At 37.8% G+C, this 11,405-nt stretch overlaps 1 protein-coding gene and 1 long non-coding RNA gene across 5 annotated transcripts in view; one reads left to right on the top strand and one right to left on the bottom strand.

Annotated features, from left to right (window-relative positions):
* Window positions 1-11,405, bottom strand: part of LOC109544343 (neuronal acetylcholine receptor subunit alpha-7) — a 27,665-nt gene that overhangs the window by 10,519 nt on the left and 5,741 nt on the right. For all 4 annotated transcript variants that reach the window (XM_048660618.1, XM_048660619.1, XM_048660620.1 and 1 more), the window contains 3 exons: window positions 2,792-2,940; window positions 2,530-2,684; window positions 2,211-2,394 (listed from right to left, as the gene is read on the bottom strand). In XM_048660618.1, the coding sequence (XP_048516575.1) occupies window positions 2,211-2,394; window positions 2,530-2,684; window positions 2,792-2,940 (488 nt within the window). The remainder of the gene's footprint in view (window positions 1-2,210; window positions 2,395-2,529; window positions 2,685-2,791; window positions 2,941-11,405) is intronic.
* On the top strand, window positions 9-11,373 carry LOC125502469. The gene is made up of 2 exons (XR_007280223.1): window positions 9-270; window positions 11,250-11,373. It is a non-coding gene; the product is annotated as an uncharacterized LOC125502469 (long non-coding RNA).

The following is an 11,405-nucleotide window of genomic DNA, read 5'->3' on the forward strand; positions in this document are numbered from 1 at the left end:
TGGTACCAACCGGACGATCATAAGAAACCTATGATCCGTCACTTAACAGCCACTTTTCCAAGTCACTCTCGAGGTGGAACTATAAAATGGCTTCTATCTCAAGGGTCAGAAGTCACTCAACTCGTTCTTCGATAAGTCTCTCTCAAGTGCCACTTGGCACTTGGACTATAAATACGGCCATAAGTGGTGCCTTAAAAGTGCGATTTTCTTCGAACAAAACAAAATTTTCCGGAAAAAGTGCAGATTGAAAACAGGGACCAAAACCGCTTGGTTAGTGTATTATGTATGAATAATTATTGATACAGTTTGCTGTCTCAAGTCGTGCCGTGCCAGAAGGCATCGGCGCAACATGAACAACCATTAGATTTCAATGCATTTGTTGTGCCGAGTTCTTTGGGCACGGCACTGATTAGAACGCGACATTTTATTGATATCGTTTGTAAGTTGTGTCTTAAAATTCAGATTCAGTTTGCTGTCTCAAGCAGTGCCGTGCCAGAAGGCCTCGGCACAACATGGACAATCTGTAGATTTCAATGTATTTGTTGTTTCGAGTCCTTCGGGCACGACACTGTTTAGAACGCAAAATATTATTGATACAGTATCCTGTGGCCTCGGCACAACATGAACAATCTTTAGGTTTCAATACATTTGTTGTGCCGAGCCCTTTATGAATGACACTGATTAGAACGCGAAATATTATTGATACAGTTTGGTGTTTCTAGCAGGGCCGTGCCTGAAGGCTTCGGCACAACATGGACAATCTTTAGGTTTCAATGCATTTGTTGTGCCGGGCCCTTTGTGAACGACACTGATTAGAACGCGAAATATTATTGATACGGTTTGCAGTCTCAAGCAGTGCCGTGCATGAAGGCCGCGGCACAACATGCGCAATCATTAGATTTCAATATATTTGTTGAGCCGAGCCCTTTGTGCACGACACTGATAGAACGCGTAATATTATTGATTCAGTTTGCTGTCTCAAGCAGTGCCGTGCGCGAATGCATTGGCACAACATGGACAAACATTAGATTTTAATGCATTTGTTGTGCCGCGCCATTTGGGCACGACACAGATTAGAATGCGTAATATTATTGATACAGTTTACTGTCTCAAGCAGTGTCGGGAGCGAAAGGCTCGGCACAACATCGGAAATTGGGCCGAAGGATCGTATTCCCAGATTAGAGTGCAACTGCTAAAGAGGTTTATGGATAATTGCAAATTTAAGGAACTCGGTAAAGTTTGGCGGCTCAAATCTGGAAAACAGTTGAAACTAAGCCATCTAACTACTATTTCTAGCTCAAATTCAGTTCTTCTGCACAGGAATATTGGCAGTTTTCAGATGTGCAATACTTGTTTTCAAATACACTCCAGCTCGTCATAATTTGCGTAATACCAGCCAAGTTTCATTGGAAAAGCGGCTGTCAGCATGCAAGTTTAACTATAAGAGCCACTTATCCCTTTGTAAGGGATTTCGCATCTTCGGCCTTATTAAAGGAGACCAGCTACGTGATGTTTTGCCGCTTAGGTTATCGGCTTTTCCCGCGATTTGTTCGCATTCAATGAATCCCCACGTGTCCATGTGTGTTATGTATCGATTCGCGCGCGTTGCAATAAATAATAATAAAGTTTCTCTGGGGCATTTTTCCACGCCCCTAATGAGACCGGAAAGCGTGAAAATAGAGGCGGCTCCAATTCCAGATTAATTTTAATCATCAATGCCCGCCGGATTCGTAAATCCGGATAAATAGGCGAGTTGGCTCTGTTTCACTTTTCTCTTTGAATCGGATTGAAAAAAACTGGCATGAAAAGAACCGGTTTCCGGGATGTTTTCTAATTTAAATTATATTTCCATTTTGCTTGAGTTGAATGCTCATAAAGGCTCATGTTTCAGACGGTTTTAGTCATACGGGTGATCAAACTTCCAGAGCAAAACTAATTTGGTTTGCTGCATTGTCCCTCTCTTGTTGGCCAAAAATTCACCCTGAAATTTTGCATTAAAATAAATAGTTGTATGGCATTTCAATCCAAATGCAAGTGCACAGGAAGATGGGGAATAAAATTCCAATTTCAGGCAGGCAATAATTTGAAAAACCAGCCTTTTAGGGCGAACATTTCGCATTTGTTTGCCGCTGCAGGTCGAGCCTTGCATTCCATTTGTATCTTGTCACGTTTCATGCGGAAGTTTTATTAAAAATGCATAAGTTTCTTACTTGATATCCGTCGTAGGTCCACGAGCTCCATTTCATGTGGCAGCTTTGAACATCAAAAGGAAAGTATTCGACATTAATATCGCAGGAGGATCGGTAGATGCCATGAGAGAGCCAAACCACTTGGCCATTGCTGGACACTATGACATTGGTGTTGATCACTGAGGATTGATATTGAGGATCAGCGCTAAAAACAAGCAAAATTTTAATTTAATCCTGACGAGAATTAATTGGAGATGAGAGTGCAGTTTTTAGGGTGCGGGCATTGCGGGGGCGAGTTCCATGCGATATTGCATGTTTGATTTATCGGCGACAAACTCACTTGTTGTACAAGATCAGGTCCGGCCTCCACACTCGATGGTACGGGATTCTGATCACCTTCAGCTCCGCATACTCGGTGGCGTTCCATTGCAAATGATAGTCCATCCAGATTTGCGTTATCCAGCAGTTGGTGGTCAGGATCTGGTTTTTTTCGTCCTGCCGGAGTGAAGACGCAGGTGAAATAGCCGGAAAAGAAAAAATCCAAACCGATTAAGCGCTGATAAATCGCAGTCTATTATGATACGCTTATCTTTGCCGCTTACCACGTCGATGATGTGATGCAAAGACACCCCGAAAACGACAGTTAGAGGCAGGGAGGAATTTTGAGCGGGCCGCACTCCCGCATCGTAATTGGCCATCAAGTTCTTCATCAGCCTGGATTCGTTGTCATCGGCATTGCACGTACAAAAACCTGAAACCGATTGCAAAAATCCATATCTAATGGCGCTTTTGAATAGATATACATATGTTCGTTCTGGTTCTGTTTTCTCTGTTGTTTCACCTGACATTTCAAAAGTTGAATTGTTCATTAGGAGCGCAGATCTCGCAAAGTCTATTTCAGCAATTTGTTAAGCAAAAGTTTCTTAACGCACAGTAGATATTAATTAGGTCGCATTGACGTAGTAACTTAGTTCCATGCAATTTTCAAAATTGTAATGTTTTGGCTGTTGGCAATTTCTGGTGCTTCAGCTTTAAAATCTGATTTTAAAAAAACGGGCTGAACATAGATAGACGGATTTCAGAGAACTATTAAACAAGGTTACCTCAATGCAGAGTGTTAAGTACGTTGCATTCGTTTAGTTTAACTCTTAAGTATGAATTTTTGAACTTTGACGATTTTACTATATTTTAGCAATTTTTGCATCTTCAGCTTTAAACCCTGATTTCTTCATAATCAGGCCAAATTTCGGCAAACGGATCGCAGAACTTTATTAAACAGGCTTTCGTTAATTCACAGAGTGAAGTACGTTGCATTCGATTTGTTTTTTCCTTTAGTATGAATTATTGAACTTCGACTATTTGACTGATTTTTAGCCATTTCTGGTCCTTAAGCTTTCCAAGTTGATTTCTTCATAGGCAGACCAGATATCGGCAAAGGGATTCCAGAACTCTATTAAACAAGCTTACTTAAACTTAATGCACATTCTGAAGTACGTTGCATTCACTTTGTTTTTTTCTTTGATATGAAATTTTGAACTTGGATGGTCTGACTGCCTTTTACCCATTTCGACATCTTCCGCGTTCAAAGCTCCTCTCTCAGTCTGGACGAACTCTATAGGATGGACTGAAAATTCGTTTTGAGCGATTTTGTGCGTTAAGAAAGAATTGGTCCTTATCGGCTTATAAGCAATATGACCAACACCAATTGTAAGTGAGTTTTTTGCAACCCTTCAGCGAATTATTGCGAAACAGCTTTTACAAAATACGGAGAGTATAAAATCCGCAAGTATAAGCATAAGTAACAATGAAATATTCGTAGACTACTTCGCAAATTAAATTACAAACTGGCCTACGTGCCATTTCTATTTTATTATTTTTCGGTCGACCGACAACAACAACAATTCTTTAGACAGTGAGGTTAGATCAAGTCTTTAAACGGCGTTTAAAGCTATAAACGCCCAAAATCGGCCAGTTCGTTTCTTTAAACGCGTTCAAGCACAAACTAAGTTTAAGGTTCTGGTGAAATCCGTTTCGCGCGTCAGATTGAGTTTCAGACCTTAAACTGGTTTAAGATCGCTTGGTGAAAAGCGGCCTTAATCGGGCAAGATATTGGCAACCGGAGTCCAAAACTAAAAAAAAATTAAACATGCTTTCGTTAATGCTCAGTGTGAAGTCCGTTGCATTATTTTGCCTTTTGTCTTTAATATAAATTTTTGAAATTTGACGATTTGACTGCTTTTTAGACATTTTAAAAACTTCAGATTTCAAATTTGATTTCGTCTTAATCAGGCCAGATAACTACAAACCGATTCCGGAACTTGATTAGGCAATCTTTCCTTAATGCGCAGTGTGAAGTCCGTTGCATTCGCTTTGTTTCTCTCTTTAATATTAATTTTTGAACTTTAGCGATTTCACTGTATTTTGGCCGTTTCTACACCTTCAGCGTTCAAAGCTGATTTGGTCTTGATCAGGACAGATATCAGGAAACTGACTCCAGAACTTTATTAAGCAAACTTCCTTTAATGCACAACGTTAAGTACGTTGCATGCGCTTAGTTTCTCTGTTTAGTATAAATTTAGCCATTTTTGCACCTTAAAGTTTTAAGGCGGATTTCTCCGTAAGCAGAGCAGATATCTGTCAACGGATTTCAAAGCTACATTAGGCAATGTTTTCAACCGCTACAACTACAAAGCTACATTAGGCAACACACATTATTAACTAGGTTTGTTCTACTTAGTTCCATTCTTGAATATGATTTTTTCAATTTTGAAGCTCTGACTGACTTCACCATTTCTGCACCTTAAGCTTTCATAGCTGATTTCTTCATAAACAGGCGAGATATCTGTAAGCAGATTTCAGAATTTCATCAGGCAAACTTCTTTTAACCGACTATTTAGTATTAGGTACTACTGAGTTATATACTACTCCATTGCCAATGGTTCCATTCCTGCGTGTATAAAATAAATTCAAATTGGTGTAGAAGTTTGTTTTTGTAGCATTTATTTCTATAGCCGCCAACTCGCGAACAGTTTAGTGACAAGTTCCGAACCAAATACTCTTCTATTTAATTGTGAAACAGGCAGCTGGTAAATCCTGGCATAGACTTGTGGGAATTTTCAATGTTACGGCCTTGCACCGATCCCAGAGCTATTTTCGGCAGAGATCGATATTAACCAAATATTTTCTCTTAAGAGAACTGGATCGGGTGAGTGGAAAAATTCCTCGAGAGTGAATTGAACTAATTAGCGTGAACACGGAGAAGTTTTGCAACTGCTGACTCTGATAGGCACAAACGATATCGCGCTGACGACCATTAGTTGTCGATCAGCGATTGGATTGTAAACTTCCATGGCTAATTGCTTGACTGTGGAAAAACTGAAGATTCATTACTGGTTAGCCTGGGAATTAGTTAAATGAAAAATTACTAATTTTGAAAAGTTCAACTAGGAGACCAGAATTTGACCGTGGGAGGTCAACTGCTTTCCAAATGGCAACAAACTTCCGCTTTTTAGGAGACGAATCCATTGACGTCAAACGTGTAAAAAACATTGTGGCTAAGTCTTCGACATAGAGTTTCGAGCTCACATCGAAAAGCAATCTAATGCCAATCCGGAATCCATTATCGCGGGATTAAAAGGTGTTGGCCACGGTCTCACCAAACGAACAATGAGAGGCCATAATAGAGAGTGGCAGTTCCCAATTTCGATAATGTGGCCTCTATGTGGACCGTCATCAGCGTCCTCATTACACTACGATCATCCAATTGATCGATGACGATTTCCGCGGTGCTAAATCTGCATTTCGCGTATCCCAGTGCTGTAAAGCGAAGAAAAGCGGCCTTAATTAGTAGGGAAATTTTCTTCCGGCTATGATAAATCATGTTAAGAGCCCACTTGCAATATTTTCGTATTTTTTCGCTCCCCCAAGAAAGCGAAACTTTGACGCCTAATAAATCCTGCTTGCCAACCCTTTTTTTCCAAATTGAGATATACTCACTCGGTGGCAGATTTGCTTATAACGATTCTCCTAAATATTATAACTGATTCCAGCGTTTAGCGCGAGTTCTATTTTAAATGAGCCTTACTAATAATAATGTCGAAATGGAAGGTCTGCAATTAAAACTGTGCTCCGGCACAATTAATTAGCCAGTTTGGCGCGAAAACAGCAACATTATTGCGCTATTTAAGCAGGATTCGGTTGCCAGGTGTCCAGGTGACTGGGACGTTTTCATTTAACATAATATCGCAGCTTTTCCATTTTTCAAAACGCTTTAGATCGGGTGTTTTTGAACTACGCAGACAGCAGCCCGTTTACTTTGGGGGTTGCTTTATATTCGTTTCAGTGCAAGCGACTGTGAAATATGACCGGAGTTTTTTGAGTTGTAGCGGTTTTTAAGCAAACAGATCTGTTAAAGTGGTTATTAGCTTTTATCAGGCCATTCGTTTTCTGGACCATACTCATGTTTTAAAATTGTATATGGTTTTGAGGGCTTTTTAGTGTTGACATATCAGATTTCTTTAGTATTTACTAGCCTAGATATATTTTTTTTTTCCGGTGAGGTTTGGGAAATGCTCTTTTATGCCTGGATATACAGGGTGGCCTTTTTCTGAATCTTTGTATGGGTACCGTCTACATTTTTAAAGATAGAGAATTTATTAAATGGCCAAAATTGGGCAGAATTTGATTGCCTATTCATTACCGTTTTCAAAATTTAGGTACCCGACTTGGTTCCTGAAAAATCGTGAAAAGACAAGACTAAACTAAACTGCTTAAATTAGAAAAAAAGTTAAAATTGCCTTTGGTAGAACTTTTTGCGTTGAATTCAATAAACTAGCACTCTTTGTCATAGTCAACTTGATTTAAGAGATAAAAAATAAACTTATGTTTTTTAAATGGTAATCATAGTTGGTTGTGGGCCTTTTAAAATCCTTATTTTTTCCGAATTTAACGATATAACTGTTTGTATGTTCATCTCGTCTTTGAACCGTAAAAATTCAAAAGAAAAACATTAACAAGCATCTAGCAGTATTGTCACGAAATGGTTATTTTACTTTATTTTACTTTTTGTAGTAGTTTGAGTTAATACCTAAATGTCATTAGTTAAAAGTATTATTGTTGCTAAGTAAATACCATGCACTTTGTTAGCAAAGAAGAAAATAATGACATGCTATTCTGTTCCTATACCTGTAATAGAATTACATAGTAATATGGTTATCAATGTATATTTTACCAATACATGGAGAGGAGACATTCAGACAAACTACGTTTTTCACGACTGGAAGCCAACTTGAAGAAATACGGATCATTTAAAAATCGAACAAGGGGAAGATTAAATTTAAAGAACAAGATGAAGAAAGAGTTTTAGCTTACACCCATTTTAATTTCAAACTTATCAATCCGATAAACTGCCAGTGAATGTAATATTTCTAAGGAAGAAGCCCGTTTGATTCTAAAACAAAACAAATTCAAGCCTTTCAAGTACTTTATTGCAAATACTATGCATCTCGAGATTCTGAACGAATACTTCAGTTTTTCTAGGTGGTTTAGTAAGGTTTGCTACGGCTATTAGATCTACAGTTTCCCCTCACATTTTATTTTCTGACAAATCTCGGTTTACTAACAATGGAATATTTAGCAGACACAATCATGTTCACTGGGCTAATGAAAATCATCATCTAATTGAAAATAGGCAAGATCAACGTGTTTTTTTGTGAATGTCTGGTGTGGCATTTTTAGTGATAAAATTATTGGTCCATTCTTTTGTAATATCAATTTAAATAGCGAAAGATATTTGCACTTTTTACCAAATGAACTTGAAGACATGTAGAATAGTTTTCCGTTAGCATCGTTTCGAAAATTGGCATATTTTCAACATGATTGTGCACCTTCACATAACTCACGAGTTGTATGTGAAGATGCCAAAAAATGCCTGGACGTAAACGAAAGTCAATTTGAACATAGCCCATTTTTTATCTTCTTTTGAAGTTTTACTGCAACAAAAGAAAGAGAAAAACATACCAATAATTATATCGTTAAATTCAGAAAAAAATAAGGATTTTAAAATTATTACCATTTAAAAAAACATAACTTTATTTTTTATCCCGTAAATCAAGTTGACTATGACTACGAGTGCTAGTTTAATGGATTCAATGCAAAAAGTTGTACTAAGGGCAGTTTTAACTTTTTTCTAACTTAAGCAGTTTGCGTAATATGTGATAATTAAACAAGTGTTAATTTCTTGTATTTTCATGATACTTCAGGAACCAAGTCGGGTACCTAAATTTTGGTGCATCCGATTGGTTAGTTAGCACCATGGGGTTTCAAAGCTGATTTCGTCATAACTAGATCAGATTTGTGCGAGCGGACTTCAGAAATTTATCAAGCAAGGGTTTCTGAATTCAAGCTCTTACTAATATTTATTTTGCTTCGTTGACTTCTTCAAAGTGATTTTTGGCGCTTTTGCTTATTTTCCGGCATTTGTGCACCCTGGGCTTTCAATGCTCATTTTTTCATAAGGAGACCCGATTTCGGAAAAGAAATTCATAACGCAGGCTTTTTTTAATGCACACTGTTAATTCAGTTGCATTCGCTTCACTACTTTCTTCAATGCCAAGTTTTAAAGTTAGACGTTTTGACTGATTTTCTACCATTTTTACTCAATTTTTACTTAAGTTTTCAAGGCTGATACCCTCATAAGCACGCCAGATACCGGCAAGCGAGTTTCATGCATTTATTAAACAGACTTTCTTTAAGGTACGCTCTTAATTAGGTTGGAATCTATCTGGTACTTTTTTGGAATTGTTGAACTTTGCTGCTTTGACTGAATTTTCCCTATTTTTGCACCTTAAGTTTTAAACGTTAATTTCTCCATCATTGTTCCAAGTAGCTGCACACGGGTTCCAAAATTTTATTAAATATTCCTTTGTTAATGCACACTCCAAAATTGGCTGCATTATTTTAGTTACTTTCTGCACCATGATTTTTTAAACTTTTGACTGATTTCCTACCATGTTTAAGCTTTCAAAGCTGACTTCTTCGAATGCACGGCAGATATCGGCAAGCGAGTTTCATGCATTTATTGAATAGACCTCATTTAAGCCACACTCTTAATTAGGTTGGATTCCCTCTTCTACTTTCTTTAATACGAATTTTTGAACTTTAACATTTTGAAAAAAACTTCCGTATTTTTGCACCTTACGTTTTCAAAGTTGATTGCTGCATAATTATGCTAGCTATCTTCGCGCGGGTTATAGAAGTTTATTAAGAAGGCTCTTCTCAATGCAAACTCGAAAATAAGTTGCATTATTTCAGTTACTTTCAGCATCATGCGTTTTTAAACTTTGACGCTTTGAGTGACTTTCTACCACTTTTGCACTTTCAGCTTTTAAAGCTGATATCTTCATAAGCGCGCCAAATATCGGCAAGTGAATTCCATAAATGTATTGAACAGACTTTCTTGAAGGCACACTGCGAATTAGGTTGGATTCTCTGTGGTACTTTGTTCAACACGAATTTTTGAACTTTAACGCTTTGACAAACTTTTCCCTATTTTTGCACCTTAAGATTTCAACGTTGATTTGTTGATAATGAGGCCAGCTATTTCCACGCGGGTAGAAGAGGTTTATTAAGCAGGCTTTTCTGAACGCACACACTAAAATTAGTTGCATTCACTCAACAACTTTCTTCAATGCCAATTTTTAAATTTTGACTTTTTGACTGATTCTCGACCATTTTTACTCCTTAAGTTTTCAACGTTGATTTCTTCATAACTGTTCCAGCTATCTTCACGCAGGTTATAGAAGTTTATTAACTAGGTTTTTCTTAATGCACACTCTAAAAGAACTTGCACTATTTCAGTTACTTTCTGCACTATGGGTTTTTAAACTTTGACGCCTTGACTGACTTTCTACCATTTTTGTCCCTTAAGCTTTCAAAGCTGATTTCTTTATAAGCGCGTCAGATATCGGCAAGTAAGTTTTAGTATTTTGTGAAAATACTTTCTTTGAGGCATGCTCCTAATTAGATTGAATTTTCTCTGGTACTTTCATCAGTACGAATTTTTGAACTTTGACGCTTTGACTGAATTTTTGAAGTGATAACTTTTCATGTGACGGTGAAGTTTATGTGAAGTTTATGGGAAGGCAAGCCGTAACGTCGGCTCCCACTCCTGCTTCTTCGCGCCTGAGGCTTGGGACGCACATATGCACTTTGAATTCGACATTTTCTCTTAGTGCGAGTGCATCTGTAGATCTGATAAACTTTTCAAATACACATTGCGTTATTAAACTGACGGTGATTTTGATATATCAATTACTGAGTGTGATATTGTTGTGTTTGGTGCAGTTTATTTTATAACGCTGATAACAATAAATCAATAAATTAACAAGAGAGAAGCTGCAGATACTGCAAATACTAAGTAAGGGTGCTCATGTACTATATGCATGTTCGAGTTCTTTTTAATTTCCAATTAATGTACACACACAAGTATACACACTAAAGCAGTTTAAGTGCAAGAAAATGCGGATCGTCCATAAATTTGCAGAAAAATGTATTACAAACTTTAGAAAAACATGTTCAAACGACCGGGTGTTCATCATTGCAAATGAGATTAACCATTGCATTGTATTGTTAAATATTGTTTTAAGAACTAACAATCGATGATTGGAAACACCAAATTATGCCTAGATCCACTACAATAAAGTTATTAAAAAACTGTTGGACCTATTTTAAATCGCCTGATTGATTGCGGACGCAAATTCGTATCAAGGAAAGATTAAATTAAATTAAATCGTATCGAAAGAATGCGGTACCGATTCCCTATGTCTTACCCTCCGTCTGTAGTCCAGATGCTGCCCTGATGATATCCATTTGCATTGTATTGCACGATTCAAAGTTTCGATCTCGTAAAATATTACTACCTACTTGTTTAGTGATTTTCATCGGAGACAATTGTTAATTTCGAGAACCATCTGGGTTACCTGAAGGAATCTATATAAGCGGCGATGAGAACCAGACAGGGGAGTCACGAATGTATTACATAATCTGACTGTGATCCCACAGATAGCAACCGAAGACGAACTGGAAACAGCGGCAAGAAGCATCGGTGAGACAATCCTACAAGCGTACGCTAGAAGTTCGGTGACTGTGGAGGTGCCGGTGGCTCGTGACGAGTTACCAGCAAACCTTCGCAGAAAAATCACCAACCACAGAAGGCTG

This window comes from Dendroctonus ponderosae, unplaced genomic scaffold (genome assembly GCF_020466585.1).
Source record: "Dendroctonus ponderosae isolate FM_Combo_2020 unplaced genomic scaffold, Dpon_F_20191213v2 Dpon_F_20191213_1, whole genome shotgun sequence".
Lineage (NCBI taxonomy): Eukaryota > Metazoa > Arthropoda > Insecta > Coleoptera > Curculionidae > Dendroctonus > Dendroctonus ponderosae.